A 23,229-nucleotide genomic window follows, 5' to 3' on the forward strand; every position below is an offset into this window, starting at 1 on the left:
CACTGGCAAATCACACATCATGGCCATGGGCACAGCCTGCACCACGAAAAACTCGGATCCACGGCTTCCTGGCAACACCAGGGCCCAAAAAATGGTTTTGAAGGACGGATCCTCATGGATCCTAACGCTTTTTGCACTGGGCCACCCCAAACTCACCATCAAATCACACATCATGGCCAGGGGTACAGTCTGCACCACAAAAGACTAGGATCCACGGTTATCTGGCAACGCCATGGCCAAAAAACGTGTTTTTGAAGGTCGGATCCTCATGGATCCTCACGCTTTTTTCATTGGGCCAACCAAAACTCAACGGCAAATCACATATCATAGCCAGGGGCACAGCCTACACAACAAAAAACTCGGCTCCACGGTTATCTGGCAACGCCATGGACCAAAAACATGGTTTCGAAGCACGGATTCTCATGGATCCTCTTGATTTTCGCACTAGAACAGCCCAAAGTCACCATCAGATCAAACATCATGGCCAGGGGCACAACATCCACCACAAAAATCACGGATCCACGGCTTCCTGGCCACACCGTGGCCCAAAAACGTGGTTTTGAAGCACGGATGCTCTTGGATCCTCATGCTTTTTGCTTTGGGCCAACCCAAACTCACTGTCAAATCACACATCATGTCCAGGGGCACAGCCTGCACAACAAAAAACTCAGATCCACGGCTTCCTGGCCATATCGTGGACCAAAAAAGGTGGTTTTGAAGCACGGATCCTCATGGATCCTCACGCTTTTTGCACTAGATCAGCCCAAACTCAACATCAAATCACACATCATGGCCAGGGGCACAGCCTGCACCACAAAAATCATGGATCCATGGCTTCCTGGCCACTCCATGGCTCAAAAACATGGTTTTGAAGCACGGATCCTCATGGATCATCACACTTTTTGCATTGGGGAACCCCAAATTCACCCTTTATTCACATATCTTGTACATAACCACAGATCTGACCACAAACATCATGGATCTACTGCTTCATGGCCCTGGCCAGATGCTGGCCAATTTTTAGGTGGGTGTGCTGGGATGGAGGAAACGTAGTCGGCTGAATCTCTATCCTTTAAAGATGGGCGTCCAATGGCTGGGCCAGAATAATTTCAGTTTGGTTTGCCAGCTCCCAGCTCTTCATGGGGCGCAATAGTCACCTGTAGCTGCCATCAGGAGTCCCTGTGTGGTCCTGGATGCTTCTGTCTCTATGGAGGCATTGGTCACAAATGTAGCCAAACTGGAATTTTTGAATCTATGTCAGGTTAGGCAATCGGTACCGTACCTGTCCCTTTCCAACCTAGCCATGGTGATCCATGCAGTAGTCACCTGCATACAGTGGTACCTCGCAAGACGAATGCCTCGCAAGACGGAAAACTCGGAAGATGAAAGGGTTTTTGTTTTTTTGAGCTGCTTCGCAAGACAATTTTCCCTATGGGCTTGCTTCACAAGACGGAAACGTCTTGCAAGTTTGTTTCCTTTTTCTTAACACCGTTAATACAGTTGCGACTTGACTTCGAGGAGCAACTCGTAGCACGCGGTGTGGTAGCCTTTTTTGAGGTTTTTGAAGACTTTGGTGATTTTTGAAGCTTTTCCAAAACTTTTCCGACACCGTGCTTCGCAAGACGAAAAAAATCGCAAGACGACAAAACTCGCGGAACAAATTAATTTCATCTTGCGAGGCACCACTCTACTAGACTACTTTAACTTGCTGTACACCTGAGCCGGGGAGTGCAGGGTATAAATGTGATAGAGAGAGAGAGAGAGTGAGTGAGAGAGAGAGAGAGAGAGAGATGCAGGGCTACCCTTGAGACTGCTCCAGAAACTCCAAATGGTCTAAAATGCAGATGCATGAGTTCTTACTTGGACTTTGTGGAGAGCCCACATTCAGTTGGTTGTTCATCAGCTGGATTGGCTCCAGGTGGAGTATCAAATCAGGTTCAATGTTTTGGTGCTAATCTTTAAAGCCCTAAACAGTCTGTGACCTTTCTTATCTGTGGGAATTATCTTCCAATACACCCCCATGAGTGTGACGCTCATCTAACAACAACCTACTGGTGGTCCCTGGCCCAAAACATATCCAGCTGTCCTCAACCAGAGCCAGAGCCTTTTTGGTGGAACACTTTGTCTAATGAGACCAGGGCTCAGTGCAATCTATCTCAGTTCTCCCACTTGTCATGGTGAGTGGGCTTGCACATTCCTATGACCCTTGTGAGTGAAGCCGTTGGGAATCTCGTACTCCCAGCAGGGTCACCCAAGGTGGTAAGGTCAAAGAAAATTAAATATGCTCAGAGTCCTGTAGTGATTGCATGCTCTTTATTGCAGCTTGTCAAACAGTGACTGAATTTCCCCCAAAACCTCAGGCTTTTATATACATTATTTACACAATGAGTCCCGTCTGACTGGCTGATTCTGCTTCCCTCCTGGAGCCTGATTGGTCTTTTCCTGCAAGCCAATCAGTTCTTGCATTCTAGGATCCTACTTGCCTATTGTTCTAGGATCCAAGCTTAGTACATAACAGGGAAGGAGCTAGACAAAGAATGATCCAAGAAGTCCTCAACGGCAGAACAGACGGGTGATAACAAGCAGTGTGTTACAACGGCTGTGAAGGCGGATGAAGGCTGCAGCAGATAGGATCCACTAGTTCGTCGTGACTACTCATGCCATCAGAACAGAGCCCTACTGCGAAGACTGTGCGTTGGTCAGTGTGCACTGATCTACACACATAAAACAAATTCACGCACAGGCATCTTCCAAAAACCCAACCCGACCCCCCCAAACCCTCCCCCCATGGCGATCACTAAATGGCTAGGGGGCAGGAATGTGAAGCCCCTAGTCATGAACCGACACATGGGCGTTCAGTCGTTCTGACTCAAGGAATGAGGCAGTTGAGCAGCTCAGCAGCTGTATCCATGACTGAGCAGCCCCTTTTAGGATCCACTATGCTCACGCCGAAAAGGGGAAGGGGCTGGAAACAGTGCCCTAAACATAGTATGCCTCCCTTTTTCCCTGACTGGATTACCGCGCCCAGGTGGAATCTCTTTTCCCATAGTTTGAATCCATTATTCTGCATCCTAGTCTCTAGAACAGCAGAAAACAAGCTTGCTCCCTCTTCAACATGACATCCCTTCAAATATTTAAACATGGCTATCATGTCACTCCTTAATCTTCTCTTCTCTAGATTAAACAAATCCAGCTCCCTAAGTCTCTCCTCATAGGGCTTGGATTCCAGACCTTTTACATTTTGGTCACCCTCCTCTGGACATGTTCCAGCTTGACAATATCCTTCTTCAACTGGACACAGTATTTCAGGTGTGGTCTGACCAACCAGAATAGTGTGGTAGCATTCCTTCACTTGATCTAGACACTATGCTCCTATTGATGCAGCCCAGAATTGCATTGGCGTTCTTAGCTGCCACATCACACTGTTGACTCATATTCAGCTTGTGGTCGACTAAGACTCCCAGATCCCTTTCACTGGTACTGTTGTCAAGCCAAGTGTCCCCCACCTGTGCATTTCATTTTTTCTATCCAGGTGTAGTACCTTACATTTCTCCCTATTGAACTCCATATTGTTGGTTTTGGCCCAGCTCTCTAGGCTATTCGGGTCATTTTGAATTCTGACCCTGTCCTCTGGTGTATTAGCAACTCCTCCCAGTTTGCAGTCATTTGCAAATTTGATTAGCACGCCCTCTATTCCTGTTGAGGGGGCTCAGAACTTACAGGGTTAAGAGTTCTGAGTGATGACGCCTCACATTCTGAGGGCGGGCAGAGAACACGGAAGGGGCGTGGATTTCTCTGTGTGTTTGCCAGTCTGTGTGTTAGACTCCATGGAGAAAGGAGCAAAATGAGCTGCGTCTCACCGGGAAGATTTACGATGTGTTGATCTGTACAGCAATAAAGACTTTAAGATAAGGAGAGCCGCGTGTCAGCCTGAGTTATTGCTACCACACGACGGAACGTCTGCTTCTGCTTCTGCCGTGTTTACTCTGCTGGAGTCAAAGGTCCCGGGGGGAAGACCAGAGCTGCGCGAGGGAAGTGTGCCGGACCCCGGTCGAACTTTGACCCCCCCCGCATAGGTTATGGAGGACCAGCAATAAAGATAAGCAACGTTCGTGCGTGTGAGGAGCCTGCAGGCAAAGCGGCCAGCAGCCAAAGGCCAGCTGATGAGACGCTGGGAAAGAGAATCGGCTGAGGAGGCCAGCTAAGGAGTAGCTGGAGCCAGCTGGGAGGATCTGATCTGCCGGACCGGGAGGTGCTACCGTAACGTGAGTAGACCGGGCCCCGGGGGAGAGATGGCAGATAGCCATGAGTCGTACTCCGTCCCTTTTGAGAGGCTGGACGGCAAGAACTGGGAAGAGTGGAGTAGGAAGCTAAAGGCCTGGCTACAAGCCAAGGGTCTGTGGGAGGCGGTGCTACAGGCCCCATTGCCCCAGCCAGGCGCCGGAGCAACGGCAGCGGAGGTCGCAGAAGCCCATGCCTCGCGCAGAAGGAACCAGAAGGCCCTGGGAGCTATAGTGCTCAGCCTGGAGGGTTCGCAACTGCCATTGGTTGAGGGGCTTGAGACTGCTGTAGAGGCCTACCGTGCGCTGGAGAGAGTGCACCACAGAACAACTGCTGGGGCAAAGATACACACCACCAGGCGCTTGTTTGAGATGAAGCTGCGTCCTGGGGTCAGCATCAGGAAGCATGTAACTGAGATGCTTGCTGTGTTCAATCAGCTGAGATTGCTGCAGGTGAATTTTTCAGAGGAGCTGAAAGTTTATATCTTGCTCAGCTCTCTGGACAAGAGTTATGACAATTTGTGTCTAACTCTGGAGTCAATGGATCCACAGCAGCTGACGCTGGAATATGTGACCGGCCGTCTGGGGGATGAAGAAGAACGGCGTATCAGAGAGGGCAAGGCTGGTTCGGGCGGCTCCCCCAGCAGCAGGGGGGCCAGACCAGCGGAGTGCTCTGTTCAGGCTTTTTCCGTTCGTCGCTGCTTTGTTTGTAACTCCCCAGACCACTTGTGTCGCAATTGCCCACAAAGAGCGAGAGAGCCAAGGCAGGATGCGCCCAAGGTCGTTTCCCATGGGAACCAGCCCGGGAGAAGAGGCCAGCGTGGAAAGTCCCAGGGTCGGCCGGAAGGGGAAGAAAGCGTTTTTCAACTGTCTGCTTCGATGGCAGTTTTGGACAACAACACCTGCAGCAAGAGCTCCAAGGTCAAGTCAGTTGCTAAGGCAACAAAGAAGGACAACTCCAGTGGGGGGAGGGTCCTACGTTGGGTTGTTGACTCAGCTGCGAATGCCCATTTGGTAACAGCGCCACCTGATGGACAAATGTGGAACTGCAAAGCTGTTTCAACTGAGAAAACTGTTAGTTTTGCTACAGGGGCACTGGGGCGTGTAACCCATATTTCTAACTTGTTTGTCTCTTTTCTACAGGCTGAATTGAAGGTTTATGTTCTCCCTGAGATAAAGCATTGCTTGCTTTCTGTACCTGCTCTTTTACAGGAGGGATATTCTGTGAGTTTTGAAAAGAATGTCTGTACAATTTCCAGAGGGGGCAAGCAGCTCGTAAGTGTTGAGAGAAATCAGAACAACCTCTTTGTTCTGGAATCACCTCTTGAGGGGAATGCTGGGAAAGCCACTGACCACACTCATGTGTCGTGTGCTTGCGTGTGGCACAAGAGGATGTCACATGGGTCCTGTGAGGACGTCCAGATGTTATCAGAGTGCACCAAAGGTTGCAAGGTAAAAGAATGTGGTAAACCTTTGAAGTGCAAGGCTTGCAGGAAAGCCAGAAACAAGGGGTTTAATGATCCCAGGGTGGAAAGGGTCACCACAAAGCCTTTTGAGCTTGTGCATGTAGACCTTGTAGGTATGCCACAGCCAAGTCTGGGCAAGGCCAAGTGGCTGATGGTGCTGACAGATGATTTTAGCAGGAACTCCTGGGCTTTCACGCTGAAAACGAAGGAGGAAGCAGCGCAACTGGTCAAAGATTGGGTTGCGGAGGTGGAGCTGAGGTTCTCCACCAAGGTGCATGGTTTCCAGTTTGACCGTGGTTCAGAGGTCACTGGGCCTGCTCTAAAGGGTTTCTTTCGCCAGAGAGGGATACGTCACAAGGTGACTTCTCCTCAGAAGAGTGGCGTGGCAGAGCTGAGGAGTAAAGCCCTGGTTCGAGCATCCGAGATCCTACTGGATGACTCAGGTTTGCCTCACAGTTTTTGGGGGGAGGCGGTAAAAACGGCCAATTTCACGATGAACAGGTGCTACAATGCAGTGGTAGGTGACACCCCATATTTCCTGCTTCATCGGCAGAAGCCGCTTGTGCATTTCTTCCGCACTTTTGGTTGCAGGGCCATGGTGCCTGTACCAAAGTGGTTGCAGCAAGAAGGTGGTCCAAAGAACCAGGAAATGATCTTCTGTGGGTATGAACCCGCGATCAAGGGGTGGAGGTTCGCATACCCAGAAGGTGATCAGACCAAGCTTCTGGTCAGTAAACAGGCTGAGTTCTTTGAGCAGGATGGCTGGGCAAAGCCCAAAGTGCGCTCTGACGTTCACTCAGATTGTCTGTACGACTCTGAGGAGGAAAGAGAGCCAGAGCCTGAACCTGCTGGTGGAGACCAGGTCCCTGAACAGAGTAGGGCGTCTCCACAGGTTGTTAAGGGAGTGTCCAAGAGTGAGCCCTCATCTCCTGTGCGCATAATGGAGAAAGCTCACAGACGTGTCAAGTCAGAGGGGGAGTCTTCTGATGAGGAAGACGCACATGCTGGCCCCAGTGGGTCAGGAGGAGCACCCCAGTTTGTGCCCAGGCGGTCTTCAAGGGCAACAAAGGGGATTCCACCTGAGAGGTTTCAGGTCACAAATGCGTGGGTTGGTTTCGCACAGTGCGAACCTGAGGCTTGTGAGGTTCAACAGGTGCCTAACAACGATGCCAGGAAGGGGCGGAAGGCAATGGGGAAGGTGTTGAACACTCAGAGGTCCCCTCAGAACGTGATTCGAGAGGGGGTGTTGAGGGGGCTCAGAACTTACAGGGTTAAGAGTTCTGAGTGATGACGCCTCACATTCTGAGGGCGGGCAGAGAACACGGAAGGGGCGTGGATTTCTCTGTGTGTTTGCCAGTCTGTGTGTTAGACTCCATGGAGAAAGGAGCAAAATGAGCTGTGTCTCACCGGGAAGATTTACGATGTGTTGATCTGTACAGCAATAAAGACTTTAAGATAAGGAGAGCCGCGTGTCAGCCTGAGTTATTGCTACCACACGACGGAACGTCTGCTTCTGCTTCTGCCGTGTTTACTCTGCTGGAGTCAAAGGTCCCGGGGGGAAGACCAGAGCTGCGCGAGGGAAGTGTGCCGGACCCCGGTCGAACTTTGACCCCCCCCCCGCATAATTCCATCATCCAAATCATTTATAAAAATATTGAATAGCACCAGGCCCAGGACAGAACCTTGTGGAACCCCAATAGTCATTTTTTTTCCAGGATGAAGGTGAGCCACTGATGAGCAATCTTTGGGTTCAGCCCGTCAACCGATTACAAATCCACCTAACAGTAGCTTTGTCTGGCCCACATTTTACTAGTTGTTTTGCAATAATATCATGGGGGACCTTTTCAAAGGCCTTACCAAAGTCAAGGTAAGCTGGTACAAGGGAAAGCAGGATTGTAATTACCGTAAAAATTACTGATCACTTTGGATCAGCAGTCTCAACCTAACCCGCTATGTGGGGAGAGCCACATGTTCCTTTGGAAGGCAAGTGGAATACAGTGTGATATACTGACAGCTGTTTTAAAAGATGTATCTGTAACTTAAAATCCAGTATCAGAAAAAAACAAAAATAGATGGTCCCTGTGTGGATAGTCATGTTTGCATGATGGGGCCACCTCCTGTGACAATGTGGCCTGATATAAGAGGGTTCTAAAATCAGTCCTGAAAGTAGACTGATTGAGAATGACACACTCATAGCTTTTGCTCTGCCATTAACAAGGTGAGCTGAAGCAAATTATTGCCTCCCTTTGGGCTTAGCAATATTTCCTACAGCATTCTTGTTGAAGGGCATTGGAGAGTTAGGTAAGGGTCACTTTTCTGTTTTTCCATCAAGCCCCCAGACAAGAATGCTACGGCATCAGCCCCAAACACTCAGTCTCATAACAAAAAATACTCAACGGAGTTAGGGCTGAGGGTAGGGGAAGTACAATCATGATCTTTACAGTCCTCTAGAAGCTGACCCTTTTGGTCATTGTGGTCATGGAGCCAAATATCTGTTCCCAAGTTTAAAGATCTAAACAAGTAAAGAACAAGCTTGCCCTTTACATGCAAAAGCCCTGAAATTCAGCCCATTGGGCAACGGATCATGGGGCTGGGAGGAAGGAGGTAAGGACTAGCACCTTCTCTGCCCTCCACCTCCAACAGCTACACCTGAAAGATTCATGATGGGGTTCGATTTGAGAAGCTGAATGTTTATAAAGGCACTTAGCCAATTTCTGCCACAGAAATTCTGAACAGAAACACTCTGCAGGATCAGCCCCCAAAAGAAACTGCTCTATGGTCTCTGTGTTGGGAAATGGGAACAGATCTTGCTCATCACCAACCTTCCCTCCACAAATCAGTATCACTACGAGGCTGAACTGAACAGCTTGCTCCAGAGTTTTAAGAGATACGTTTCTGTGGTGTAGTGGTTAAGAGGGGTGGACTCTAATCTGGTGAGCTGGGTTCGCTTCCCTGCTCCTCCACATACAGCTGCTGGGTGACCTTGGGCCAGTCACACTTCTCTCTGAACTCTCTCAGCCCCACCTACCTCACAAGGTGTCTGTTGTGCGGGTGGAAGGGAAAGGAGATTTTTAGCCACTTTGAGACTTCTTCAAGTAGAGAAAAGCAGGATATAAAAACTAACTCCATAAATAAGAATTCTATGGAAAAGGACCATCCCTGCCATGATGATGAAAACTATATGTTTGGATTTTGCTGTATTATACCAACCTGTGGAATATGACAGTTCGCAGTTTCAAAATCTATTTGGCCACAGTGGATTGACAGTCTGGACACACGAAAACCTCTGGAAGATCTTTTGAATCAATGCCTATGCGAAAGCAGTGGTACCAGTCCTTGCAGTTTCCTTCACAGTAAACCATAGTTAGGTCACCACTGGGCCTCCTGCACCCTTCCTTCAAGAAACATAGTGACCAGCAGCCTTCAAACAAGGAAGGTAAAATATCTGAGCAATAGGTTAGTGTATCCTTCCATCCCTCTGGGCATGATCGAGACACAGTAATGTAACTCTCGTTCAATATTTGTCTCTTTGGGAGGAACAGCATCAATTTCCACTTGAAAATATTTGTCTTGTCTTTCGAAATAGGTTTTCCCACAGGAACGGGGTGTCAGAGACAGAAATAATCGGAGAGGTTCATTGACTGTGAATGGAATATTTTGACAGATAACTAAAGAAGAGAAATAAACTGATTCCAATGTTGCCTTTTGCATTCTAATGAAACAAAATATCTGAAAAATGAAAGTAATTTTCCTTTGCTGGACTTGCCTTAAAGAAATGGATACAAATAGAAATTGCTTCCTCTAGAGGGAGCCTGTTAAATTGTTGCTACAGTCTACTTGAGGACTCAACAACTGTCAGATTAAGATCGTGGGACCAGACTTGTTTGACCTTGATTAAGTATGAGCAGGAAGGAAGTTTGGGTGCTTGCTTTATGCAAGACAAATGCCTTGCTGGAACAGATGCATGAAAAGATGGATTTGATGAATGAGAAAATGGACTTGGTGACTGTTGTGGTTTATAACTGTGGACAAGCAGGGAATATTGAGACAGAAACCATTCAAGGACCAACCTATGAACCTGTATTGACTGGGCAAGTGCAGAAGATAATGGAGGAGGATGTGGCCGCATCTCAAACATTACAAATGGAGAGACCCGAGGCCCTACAGGAGCATAAACCGCTGTCATTGAAGATTGAAGTTGGAGTGGGCCAGGGGGAGTCTTGAGCTGAGGAGGTTCTTAACTTTGGAGAGACTTTGAAATATGCTTTTAAATATCTTTTGGAGTACACTGATGACTGTGGAGAGTGGAACTGTGGGGAATGGGCGGCTTTGATGAAGGGAGAGGGAGACAATTTTGGATTTGAATCCCCCAGAGATCTGCTCCCCAATGAGAAAGGGAAGAAATTAAGAAAGAGACCAACAATCGACAAGGAAAAGGGCAAGTATAAACAAAAAGAAGAAGATTTGCAGAAGGGGCATGGAAGAGACTTAAGAGCCTCGGACATAAGACTTCCAGGTTGATGGACTAGATGGAATGGACAGTAAGGACTGACACGACCCGGGACCAGGAAGAAAAGACGCTGGATGAAGATTGGAAGAAAATTTATAAAGAAAACTTTTTATTGGGGGAATTAGCATAAAATGAATGAATATTAGGGAAAATGTTGGAAGGAAACTATATGACTCTAGCAGAATATATCAGGAGTTATGGATAACTGAGCATTAAGTTTTAAGCCTTAAGGCATTTTATGGTAAGACAAGGTTAAATAAATTAAGGTAATTTGAATAACAGAATATGGGGAAAGATGGAAAGGATCTGTTGAGTTAAATAATAGGTTAAATTGATAAGATAAATTATTTAACAAAAATTGAGAAAGATGGAAAGAATTTGCTGAAATAATTAACTAAACTAGAATACAAAAAGGGAGGTGTGAGGAGGTCAATGAAACAAGCAAATGGAAGTTGGAGATATGTAACCCGGGATTTGTGTTTTTTGTTTTATTTCCTTTTTTGCCGTATTGTTGTATTTTTTTTTCTCTTTTCATGTACTGTAGTTGTTCTCTATTTTCTTTTTTTTTGTAATTTTGAAATTATTAATAAATATTACATACTTTTTAAAAAAAAGGTTTCCCCACAGTACTGTATTATTTCTTTTGCAATCCAGGGTCTAATGGCAGCCATATCCTTTTGTATGAACTGTAATTGGATGTTATTGCATCAATCACAGAGTGGTTCAATCCATGTTTGAAATCTAGATAGAACATGTTCTTCCTTTTAAAAATGATTACTATCAGTATCCAGTGGACTTCTCTGTCATTTACTGGAATAATCAAAACATCTTTCTTTAGCATTCCAAATCTCAAACAGTTCTTCAGAGCTTACACTGGCAATCTTTGACATATCTGCATGAAGCGGCAAGTATGGTAAGTGGGAAAATTGTTCCATCATGACCTAGCTCTTTGGCCATGATCACCCTGGAGGCAAGAAAGGCATCTATTATGCGATCATTTATCCAGTTTGATCCTTTCAGTGTGGTTATGTCATAGTCATACACACGGATGTTGCCAACTGAACCCACAAGTCCCATGGTTTGTAGACTGAGTGTGGGGAAGGTACAGTTGTGCCATGGGGAAACTGATGTACAAATCAGTGATTTGTCCAAATACTTCTCACTTTGTGTTGAGAATATGGGGCTGCTATCAAAAGAATCAATATTGGTCACTGTTAAATCCTCTTTCCCACTTTTTGGAGTGGAGGTCATCTGAGGCTGAGTGCTTTCCAGGTGTCTCATAGTCAGTTGGTGATCTTAAGGAGTCAAACCCCTCAGCAGCCTGCACTGAGTCAGCTGCTGGAGCTACTGTTATCTTTTCCTGCAGCCTGGGGAACTTTCTTCCCGATCTACTCTTCTGTCTTTTATTTCACTTCAACTGTGTGAGCTGCAACTGGCAAGGCTTCCCTGGTTCTGGTGGCATGCTGATAGATTTTGTGGCAGCTATAATATGGTAACAAGTCCTGGCTGATGGGTGCGCACACAATGTCCTGTACGGACTGTGCATGCATGACAGCCCGTATGGCCGCTGTGCGTGTGGCAGCCCGTATGGTCGCCAGGAGAGCGGCTGCCCATACAGCCTGTACGACCGCCGTGAGAGGGGCTGCCTGTATGGACGCTACGCGAGCAGCAGCCTGTACAGTCACTGCGAGAGCAGCTGCCCATATGGCCCATACGGTCGCTGCGAGAGGGGATGCCTGTACAGTTGCCGCAAGAGCGGCAGCCCACATGGACGCCGCACAAGCGGCAGCCGGTACAGCGACCGTACTGTCACTCTCCCCCCAGCATGGCACCCCGGGGCACCATCACCCCGCTGCCCCTTCATATGTCCCTGCAGTCAATCAAATGTACTATGAACAATCTGAAGTCATGCTGGGCACAATTCACCACTAATCCTGTTCTTTTTCTAAAAACATGTGGTGGACTCCAGGAAAGCTGTCAGCAGGCACCATGATGCCCATGGGCACCACGTTGGAAACCCCCTATTTCAAAGTTTGCACTGACAAAATATGTTGGCAAGAAAACTTGCAGTTAAACCTCCATTTATAATTACCACCCCCGCAAAGCAACCAACTTTTGTCCCAGAACCATTTGTAGCTGAATTGACGCAAGACAGGTGATTGTTTTTCATGGTTACTTTGGTGGTCTCCATCTAGTTGGTTTGATAATTTACATTCACAGGTAAGATCATCACAATCTCTGCCTTGGATATTCTTGAGGTTTAGCAGCGTCAAAAATTTCCAGGTGCTGTTCTTCACAGTGGAAGCTATGAATATGAATGTCATTTTAATTCAATGTTCTTGCTAATGCAGAACCATTTCAGATAGTGTTTGTATTTCGGTCATTCCATGGACATTGGTGTGATCTTACAATATAATTTGGTGGAGTCCATTTAACAATCATGCCAATCCATGAGGATTAAAGTATTTAATATAGTGTTTGTTCCTTGGCTGTGCTCTGTGGTTTTTGTGGTTCATTCTGTGGTCATATACATCATGTATGATTTGATAGTGATTTCAGGGTGACCAAACATAAAAAACCTAAGGATCCATGGGGATCTGTGCTTCATGAGAATCTTTTTACAGCATGGCAGTGCCCCAAAGTGATCTGGCCATGAGCAGCATAGATGGTCGGGTAATGAATATGGGGAGACCAAGAAAACTGTGGAGCCGTAAATTTAAAATATATATATATATATATATATATATATATATATATATATATATATATAATTTTATAAGGATAGGGAAGTACAGAAAGGGAAAAGGGGGAGGGGATAGATATATAGATAGATTAGAAATTTAAAAGACCTATAAAGATTATCAAATCCTACAAAGTACTACTACTACTACTACTAATATATTTGTACCCTGCCCATCTGGCTGGGTTTCCCCAGCCACTCTGGGTGGCTTCCCAAAAAAAAAAATGAAATAAAAATACATTAAAAAGTCACACATTAAAAACGTCCCTAAACAGGGCTGCCGTCAGAAGTCTTCTAAATGTCAGGTAGTTGTTTATCTCTTTGACATCTAATGGGAGGACATTCCACAGGGCAGGCGCCACTACCAAGAAGGCCATCTGCCTGGTTCCTTGTCGCTTTGCTTCTCACAGTGAGGGAACCACCAAAAGGCCCTTGGTGCTGGACATCAGTGTCTGGGCAGAACAATGGGCGTGGAGATGCTCCAAAAGCATGAGGATCCATGAGGATGCGTGCTTGAAAACCACGTTTTTGGGCCATGGAGAGGCCAGGAAGCCGTGGATCCGAGTTTTTTGTGGTGGATGCTGTGCCCCTGGACATGATGTGTGATTTGACAGTGAGTTTGGGTTGGCCCAATGCAAAAAGCGTGAGGATCCATGAGGATCCGTGCTTGAAAACCACGTTTTTGGGCCATGGAGTGGCCAGGAAGCCGTGGATCCGTGTTTTTTGTGGTGCAGGCTGTGTCCCTGGCCATGATGTTTGATCTGATGGTGACTTTGGGCTGGTCTTGTGCAAAAATCATGAGGATCCATGAGGATCCATGCTTCGGTACCACGTTTTTGGGCCACGGTATGGCCAGGCAGGCGTGGATCTGAGTTTTTTGTGGTGCAGGCTGTGCCCCTGGACATGATGTGTGATTTGACAGTGAGTTTGGGTTGGCCCAATGCAAAAAGCGTGAGGATCCATGAGGATCCGTGCTTCAAAACCACGTTTTTGGGCCACGGTATGGCCAGGAAGCCGTGGATCCATGATTTTTGTGGTGGATGCTGTGCCCCTGGCCATCATGATTGATCTGATGGTGACTTTGGGCTGGTCTTGTGCAAAAATCATGAGGATCCATGAGGATCCGTGGTTCGGAACCACGTTTTTGGGCCACGGTATGGCCAGGAAGCCATGGATCCGTGATTTTTGTGGTGGATGCTGTGTCCCTGGCCATGATGTTTGATCTGATGGTGACTTTGGGCTGGTCTTGTGCAAAAATCATGAGGATCCATGAGGATCCGTGCTTCAAAACCACGTTTTTGGGCCACGGTATGGCCAGGAAGCCGTGGATCCGTGATTTTTGTGGTGGATGCTGTGTCCCTGGCCATGATGTTTGATCTGATGGTGACTTTGGGCTGGTCTTGTGCAAAAATCATGAGGATCCATGAGGATCCATGGTTCGGAACCACGTTTTTGGGCCACGGTATGGCCAGGAAGCTGTGGATCCGTGATTTTTGTGGTGGATGCTGTGCCCCTGGCCATGATGTTTGATCTGATGGTGACTTTGGGCTGGTCTTGTGCAAAAATCATGAGGATCCATGAGGATCCGTTCTTCAAAACCACGTTTTTGGGCCACGGAGTGGCCAGGAAGCCATGGATCCGTGATTTTCATGGTGCAGGCTGTGCCCCTGGAGATGATGTGTGATTTAACGGTGCGTTTGGGTTGGCCGAATGCGAAAAGTGTGAGGATCCATGAGGATCCGTGCTTCAAAACCACGTTTTTGGGTCACGGTATGGCCAAGAAGCCGTGGATCCGAGTTTTTTGTGGTGCAGACTGTGCCCATGGACATGATGTGTGATTTGACAGTGAGTTTGGGGTGGCCCAATGCAAGAACTGTGAGGATCCGTGAGGATCCATGCTTCGAAACCACGTTTTTGGGCCATGGTGTGGCCAGGAAACCGTGGATCTGAGTTTTTTGTGGTGCAGGCTGTGCTCCTGGCTATGATGTGTGATTTGACAGTGATTTTGGGTTGGCCCAATGCAAAAAGCGTTAGGATCCATGAGGATCCGTGGTTCGGAACCACGTTTTTGGGCCACGGTATGGCCAGGAAGCCGTGGATCCGTGATTTTTGTGGTGGATGCTGTGCCCCTGGCCATATTGTTTGATCTGATGATGACTTTGGGCTGATCTTGTGCAAAAATCATGAGGATCCATGCTTCAAAACCACGTTTTTGGGCCACGGTATGGCCAGGCAGGCGTGGATCCGAGTTTTTTGTGGTGTAAGCTGTGCCCCTGGAAATCATGTGTGATTTGACAGTGACTTTGCGCTGATCTAGTGCAAAAAGCGTGAGGATCCATGAGCATCCATGCTTGAAAACCACGTTTTTGGGCCATGGAGTGCCCAGGAAGCCGTGGATCCGAGTTTTTTGTGGTGGATGCTGTGTCCCTGGCCATGATGTTTGATCTGATGGTGACTTTGGGCTGATATAGTGCAAAAATCATGAGGATCCATTAGGATCTGTGCTTCGGAACCACGTTTTTGGGCCACAGTATGGCCAGGCAGGAGTGGATCTGAGTTTTTTGTGGTGCAGGCTGTGCCCCTGGACATGATGTGTGATCTGATGGTGAGTTTGGGTTGGCCCAATGTGAAAAGCATGAGGATCCGTCCTTCAAAACCACGTTTTTGGGCTATGGAGTTGCCAGGAAGCCGTGGATCCGAGTTTTTGTGGTGCAGGCTGTGCCCCTGGCCATGATGTGTGATTTGACAGTGTGTTTGGGGTGGCCCAATGCAAAAAGCATGAAGATCCATGAGGATCTGTGGTCTGGAACCACGTTTTTGGGCCACGGTATGGCCAGGAAGCCGTGGATCCGTGATTTTTGTGGTGGATGCTGTGCCCCTGGCCATGATATTTGATCTGATGGTGACTTTGGGCTGGTCTTGTGCAAAAATCATGAGGATCCATGAGGATCCATGCTTCAAAACCACGTTTTTGGGCCACGGTATGGCCAGGAAGCCATGGATCCGTGATTTTTGTGGTGGATGCTGTGCCCCTGGCTATGATATGTGATTTGACAGTGGGTTTGGGTTGGCCCAATGCAAAAATCATGAGGATCCATGAGGATCCGTGCTTCAAAACCACGTTTTTGGGCCACGGTATGGCCAGGAAGCCGTGGATCCGTTATTTTTGTGGTGGATGCTGTGCCCATGGCCATGATGTTTGATCTGATGAGGACTTTGGGCTGATCTTGTGCAAAAATCATGAGGATCCATGAGGATCCATGCTTCAAAACCACGTTTTTGGGCCACGGTATGGCCAGGAAGCCATGGATCCGTTATTTTTGTGGTGGATGCTGTGCCCATGGCCCTGATGTTTGATCTGATGAGGACTTTGGGCTGATCTTGTGCAAAAATCATGAGGATCCATGAGGATCCATGCTTCAATACCACGTTTTTGGGCCACGGTATGGCCAGGAAGCCATGGACCTGTGATTTTTGTGGTGGATGCTGTGCCCCTGGGAATGATGTGTGATTTGACAGTGAGTTTGGGTTGGCCCAATGCAAAAAGCGTGAGGATCCATGAGGATCCGTGCTTGAAAACCACGTTTTTGGGCCACGGTATGGCCAGGAAGCCATGGACCTGTGATTTCTGTGGTGGATGCTGTGCCCCTGGCCATGATGTGTAATTTGACAGTGAGTTTGGGCTGATCTAGTACAAAAATCATTAGGATTCATGAGGATCCGTGTTTTTTAACCATGTTTTTGCGCCATTGCGGCACCACGAAACAGTGGATGCGTGATTTCTTTGGTTCCTCCTACAGATTAAGATGTGGTCTACAGTAGCATGGTGTTTTCATTTTGTTTCAATATAAAAATCATATGAATTCATGAGGATCCGTGCCTCGGATTCATGTTTTTGTGGTGCTGCAGCGCGGCAAAGTGTTGGATCCACGTTTTTTATAGACCAGTTTGTAGGCGTGCCTTCTAGGTGTGATTTGACACTGCATTTGTTGGAATTATTTTTTAAAAAGTGGAGGATCCATGAGGATCCGTGTAGATCCGCCTTTTATGGAGACCCCACATTGAGCAGCGGGTTAGGCTTTGTGACTCCTGTGTTAGGGAAAAAAGTGGCTTTGGTTTTTGCACACAAAGCCCCGACACCCGCGGATTTCTTGACTCCAGAATCCATCATCGCAGACCCGTTTCATTCATGCCTAGAGATCTGCTCTTTGGACCAGTCTGCTTGGATCATGTGGATCATCAATGGATCATATGGATCATCAATTATGTCATCATACCCACCTCACGGAGGGGGGGGGGCTCAGGAAGAATCTCCTGCCACGTGACTGACGGGGGTCAGACAGGGCTTCTGTTTTGCTCTCTTTCCTATTTCAGCTCAGGTTTTCCTGGCAGAAGTTACATTTCATCAAGAAATGGGTGGATTCATTGAGGAAACGGGGCTACATTGCAAAGAGGCAAATGTGTATACTTTGTTACCACCCAGTGAGTTGTGTTGCAAAGGCCACTTGCAGAAAGGCTCCTGTTGTATCACCTGCGGCTACATGTTTTGATCTTTTTGCGGAAATGTTTTCCTCGGGCTGAGACCATTTAGGGCTTTCAAGGTCAGCACCAACACTTTGAATGGTGCTCGGAAACGGACCTGGAGCCCATGAAGATTCCTTAGGACCCGTCTTCAGGGGGCAGCTGTTAGGGGGCCGTTCAGCTGCTGTCCAAAACTGAAGGTATCCCTTGCCGGAAGTGATCCATAAACCTCTCCTGCTCCGCCTTCTCGGGATGCCATTGGTGCGCGATGCTCCTGCTCTCGGGAGAGTGAGAGGCGTGAGTTGGGTGCGCTCGGCTTGCCAAGGGTTAAACAGAAACGAGCTAGATTCCTAGAGAGGAAAGTAAGAGGGGGGGGCAGGGTCCTCCAGAGCGAAAGCCCAATACCCCCCTTTCCTGCAAGAAGTCGGGCGTGTGGGGGTCCCGTTGGTTCGGCTCTGCAGAGGCTGCCTGGGGGCGCCTGCTGGGATCCGGTGAGTCTCCTCTCTCCCAGGATAGGGCCCATGGGGAGAGCGGGGGTCCCAGCACTGCATGGCGAGAGGGGGGCAAGTCAGGGCGGGGAGGGTCGCAGGAGGGCGGCAGCTCTGCTCTTGCTTTGCATGGATGCACTGCTGACCCCTTGAATCCAGGAGCGCTGAAATGCATGCAAATAAACCCCATTCAGATGTATGGATCAGTCCCCATTTACAACAGAGGTTGTCTGCAGATGGAAACATTCGGACATGAAATATACCCTGGTCCCTAAAACCTCACTTGTGAAAGGAGAAGGAAGGAAGGCAGAGAAGAGAAAGCGCTTCCTCTTGCAGGGCAGAGTAAAACCTGTGGAACTCCCTCCCACAAGAGGCAGAGGCCACCAATAAAGGTGGTGTTAAAAGAGGAGGAGACCAATCTGTGGAGGAGGAGGGCCCATTTTCTCCTCCAGTGCTCAGTTCCTCCAGATGCAAGCGTGGCCTCTGAGATTGCCTGGGGTTGAGCTAGATGATCCTTGGGGTGCCATCCACCTCTACAGTTCCATGAAAGCACCACTGGAGGTCTCACAAGCCAAGGCACTGAGAGCAGGAGAGGTCCTGCTGGAAAGGAAACAACCAGTGCAACTGTTTTAAAACAGGAATCCAATGTGTTAGTTGTGGGGGGACTCAGTGGGGAGGGGTAGACCCATGGATGCCACCTTGATCTCCTTGGACAAGGAGGTGGGAGAGAAATGCCATTCATAAAGAGAGGCAGCCCAGCCAATCATCTGGCTGCTGCATTTTGGACCAGTTCCCAAGTCGCCTTCAAGGGCAGTTCCACACAGAGAGCGTTGCAACCATCCCATCTGGTGCAGAGCAGGGAGGACCAGGGCCATGTCTTTTCTGTCCCAAAAGGTCTGTGGGGTGGGGAAGTAGCCTGAGCTGGACATGGGCCTCAAGCAACCATGATGGACCCAGGAGTGCCCACAAGTATTCATGACTGGGGAGGGGGCATGTTAAGCAATATAACTTCATCATCATCATCATCATCATTACTGTTAGTTCCCTGTCTGTAATCCGAATCTCCTAGAGCAGATTACAAAATTTAAAAAACCAATAAAAACAGTTGAAAACACATTACAGTGGTACCTCAGGTTAAGAACGTAATTCCTTCCGGAAGTCCGTTCTTAACCTGAACCTGTTCTTAACCTAGACACCACTTTAGCTAATGGGGCCTCCCGCTGCCGCCGTGCGATTTCTGTTCTCATCCTGAAGCAAAGTTCTTAACCCGAAGTACTATTTCTGGGTTAGCGGAGTCTGTAACCTGAAGTGTCTGTAACCTGAAGCGTCTGTAACCCAAGGTACCACTGCACTCTCATTAGAAAAGCGAGTCCTACTTTATTTGCTTTTGAGTGCACACAGATGCACCCGTCTTGCATGCTTGAGTACAGCAACTCCAGGGAATGAGCAGAGTAGGGGCCACATGTAGAGCAAATCCCCCACTGAGGTCAAAAACACGCACAGAGGCAGCAGGACTTCTTCAGTAATAGTTTACTTAGCTTTCAAAGCATACAGTTCTCACTGGGTCCCCAGTGAGGCACAAAACTTAGCTCCTGAGAGCAAATCCAGTTTCAGCAGTAAAAAAATACAGTACACAGGATATCTAAGTCAGGCAGACACACCGGCAGAAGGGAGCAAGGGAGGAAAGAGGCTGGAAGGACGCAGGGCAATGGAGGTGTGTCTTTCGCTTCCTGTCGTCTGGGAGGGAAGCCAGCAACTCAGCATCTGCAGGGGCTTCACAAAGAAAAGCTTTCTGCCGGCTGCTTCCAGGCAAATCAGCATCCCAGAAACACACAGTGTGATCTGTGGCGTGTTGCCATATCCATTGCTTTTGGAAGGCTATCACGATGTGGTCTAGAAACCAGTTTGGAACAATATATCGCCCGGCCCTAATCCTCACTGACCACCAGCAGTCCAGATAAACACTCCTTTATAAATAAAGCACTTTTTGCAATCTTTTCATTTAAACTGCTTCTCCTCTTTGAGGTTGTAGATGGTTTGAAGGGTTTTGTCAGGGAGAGGCAAACGGGAAAAGATGAAAGAACAGAAACCAGCAATTATAGAGAGCCTAAAGAGATCATTAGCAGCCTGTCGTCCGACAGTGGGTCTGACGTAGAGAGGGAGGAGGATGAGCCTGGAACAAGTCATTCTGTACACAGAGGAAGTCAGGGGAGGGGTTTCCACAGACTTGCATGCTGGGTACGGAAAAGGAAAAAGAAAGAGTAGACGCGGCAACTGTGCAACAAAGGGGAAGGACGCAAATTGAAACGCTGGAGATGTACTTTTGAACTTTGTCAAATAAATCAAATAGTTTGGAACTGGCTGGGAGCCCGGAGTCTTATCTATGCCAGCTGGACAGCATTAAGCATCTGACAGGTTTCAAGTACTAAAGTTCTTCCTGTCCGTGAGTCTGTTGATTTAGAACTTCCACTAGGACTGAACCTCTATCTACTTTCCTCATATATATAAGGTTTGTGTTTTGTGTGAGTTTGTTGACATAAATCAAGGGTTCCACTCTGACTGAAGCTGCTTCCACAGTCCATACATTTAAATGGTTTCTCCGCTGTGTGTCTGCTGATGTTTTCTAAGGTGCCCACTCTGCTTGAAGCTCTTTCCGCAGTCCATGCATTTATATGGTTTCTCCCCTGTGTGAGTCCGTCGATGTGTTCTAAGGTTTCCATTGAAAAGGAAGCTCTTTCCGCACTCCAAACATTTAAATGGTTTCTCTCCTGTGTGAGTCCGTTGATGTAATCTAAGGCTTGCCTTGTAACTGAAGCTCTTTCCACACTCCATACATTTAAATGTTTTCTCTCCTGTGTGAGTCTGTTGATGTCTTCTAAGTGTTCCATTCTCACTAAAGCTCTTTCCACACTCCAGGCATTTAAATGGTTTCTCCCCTGTATGAATCGGTTGATGTATATTGAGCTGTCCACTGTGACTGAAGCTCTTTCCACACTCCATACATTTAAATGGTTTCTCCCCTGTGTGAGTCCGTTGATGTAATCTAAGGCTTGCCTTGTAACTGAAGCTCTTTCCACACTCCATACATTTAAATGTTTTCTCCCCTGTGTGAGTCTGTTGATGTCTTCTAAGTGTTCCATTCTCACTAAAGCTCTTTCCACACTCCAGGCATTTAAATGGTTTCTCCCCTGTGTGAGTCCGTTGATGTCTTCTAAGTGTTCCACTGTCATTAAAGCTCTTTCCGCACTCCAAACATTTAAATGGTTTCTCCCCTGTATGAATCGGTTGATGCATATTGAGCTGTCCACTCTGACTGAAGCTCTTTCCACACTCCATACATTTAAATGGTTTCTCCCCTGTGTGAGTCCGTTGGTGTAATCTAAGGCTTGCCTTGTAACTGAAGCTCTTTCCACACTCCATACATTTAAATGGTTTCTCTCCTGTGTGAGTCTGTTGATGTTTTCTAAGTTTTCCATTATCACTAAAGCTCTTTCCGCACTCCATACATTTAAATGGTTTGTCCCCCATGTGAGTCTGTTGATGTGTTCTAAGGTTTCCATTGAAACTGAAGCTCTTTCCACACTCCAAACATTTATATGGTTTCTCCCCTGTGTGAGTCTGTTGATGTCTTCTAAGTGTTCCATTCTCACTAAAGCTCTTTCCGCACTCCAGGCATTTAAATGGTTTCTCTCCTGTGTGAGTCCGTCGATGTGTTCTAAGGTTTACATTGAAAAGGAAGCTCTTTCCGCACTCCAAACATTTAAATGGTTTCTCTCCTGTGTGAGTCCGTTGATGTTTTCTAAGTTTTCCATTATCAATAAAGCTCTTTCCACACTCCAAACATTTATATGGTTTCTCCCCTGTGTGAGTCTGTTGATGTCTTCTAAGTGTTCCTTTATCACTAAAGCTCTTTCCGCACTCCAGGCATTTAAATGGTTTCTCCCCCATGTGAGTCTGTTGATGTATATTGAGGTGTCCACTCTGACTGAAGCTCTTTCCACACTCCATACATTTATATGGTTTCTCCCCTGTGTGAATCCTCTGGTGCAATTTAAGATTACTATTCTGACTGAAGCTCTTTCCGCACTCCATACATTTAAATGGTTTCTCCCCAGTGTGAGTTTGTTGATGTCTTCTAAGTGTTCCATTCTCACTAAAGCTCTTTCCGCACTCCAGGCATTTAAATGGTTTCTCCCCTGTGTGAGTCCCACACTCCCTGTATTGAAATTGTTTTTTGCCCATGTGAGTTCGTTGATGTTCTCTAAGTTTTCCACTATCAGTGGAACTTTTTCCACTCTCCATACCTTTAAATGGTTTCTCCTCTGTTTGAGTTAATTGATGTGAGTTATGTGTGCTCATTCAGTGAAGCATATTCCACATTTCACACTTTTTAATGGCTATTCCTAATGAAATGAAAGGTTCCCCATCTCCCAGAATTCTGACTGTCTTCTGTATCACCTTCAGAATGGGCGGAAAGGCAATCCTATTTTGGTTTCAAGGAAGAGAACAAAGGGAAAGAGAACACATCAAATGCCATTAGCAGCTTTTCTTATTTCAACATTTCCTATATTCCCCCACCTCCTACCCATGTTCCCAGTTTTTAGGAAATGAAGATGCAATGATGTCAAATGATAGTAATGCATCACCACCTTTCATAATCCTCACTCATTGTTAATAGCACAATATGATCTTGGAATACAGCCTTTTCAAATTAATTGTTTCCTCACAGGAAAGGCAGCTGCTCTCTGTCCATGAAGAGGCCCCCCTTTTTCTGGTTCATCGTTCCTTTGGACATTCCCCATCCTCGGCATCATAATCCTCCATCCACCTCTATCTCTCTCTCTTTTTTTAATCAGTTTTTACTGATTTTCATTATTACACATACACATAGAATACATACACTCATTATACATTTATTCATCCACCTAAGCCTTAAACTCTGCCGAGCTTCGGACTTCCCTTCATCTCTTCGGTAAGTATCATATAGTTATAACAACGCGTATTCTATTTAATACTATTTTGTCTTATGCCGTTAGAGTTACTCCAACCCTGCCAGTGTCTTTAAAGTTTTACCATTTTCTCTTACATATACCAAATATTTACTCCAATTTTCAACAAACTTCTTTTCATCTTGGTCCCGTATTTTCCCCGACAATCTAGCCAATTCTGCGTAATTCATCATTTTGGTCTGCCATTCCATGATTGTAGGTAGAGTATCAGTTTT

General features: G+C 47.0%; 3 protein-coding genes across 5 annotated transcripts in view; 1 reads left to right on the forward strand and 2 right to left on the reverse strand.

Annotated features, from left to right (window-relative positions):
* The window catches only part of LOC128421704 (zinc finger protein 271-like), a 279,246-nt gene that overhangs the window by 109,543 nt on the left and 146,474 nt on the right, over window positions 1-23,229 (forward strand). The gene's annotated exons all lie outside the window — the stretch shown is intronic.
* Window positions 1-23,229, reverse strand: part of LOC128421751 (zinc finger protein ZFP2-like) — a 100,692-nt gene that overhangs the window by 50,227 nt on the left and 27,236 nt on the right. The gene's annotated exons all lie outside the window — the stretch shown is intronic.
* On the reverse strand, window positions 19,518-22,307 carry LOC128422436 (zinc finger protein 160-like). Its single transcript, XM_053406459.1, has one exon. It carries the CDS (start codon window positions 22,305-22,307, stop codon window positions 20,592-20,594), a length of 1,716 nt encoding a protein of 571 aa, XP_053262434.1. The 3' UTR covers window positions 19,518-20,591.

The sequence above is a fragment of the Podarcis raffonei genome, chromosome 10 (assembly GCF_027172205.1).
Source record: "Podarcis raffonei isolate rPodRaf1 chromosome 10, rPodRaf1.pri, whole genome shotgun sequence".
In the NCBI taxonomy this organism is placed as follows: domain Eukaryota; kingdom Metazoa; phylum Chordata; class Lepidosauria; order Squamata; family Lacertidae; genus Podarcis; species Podarcis raffonei.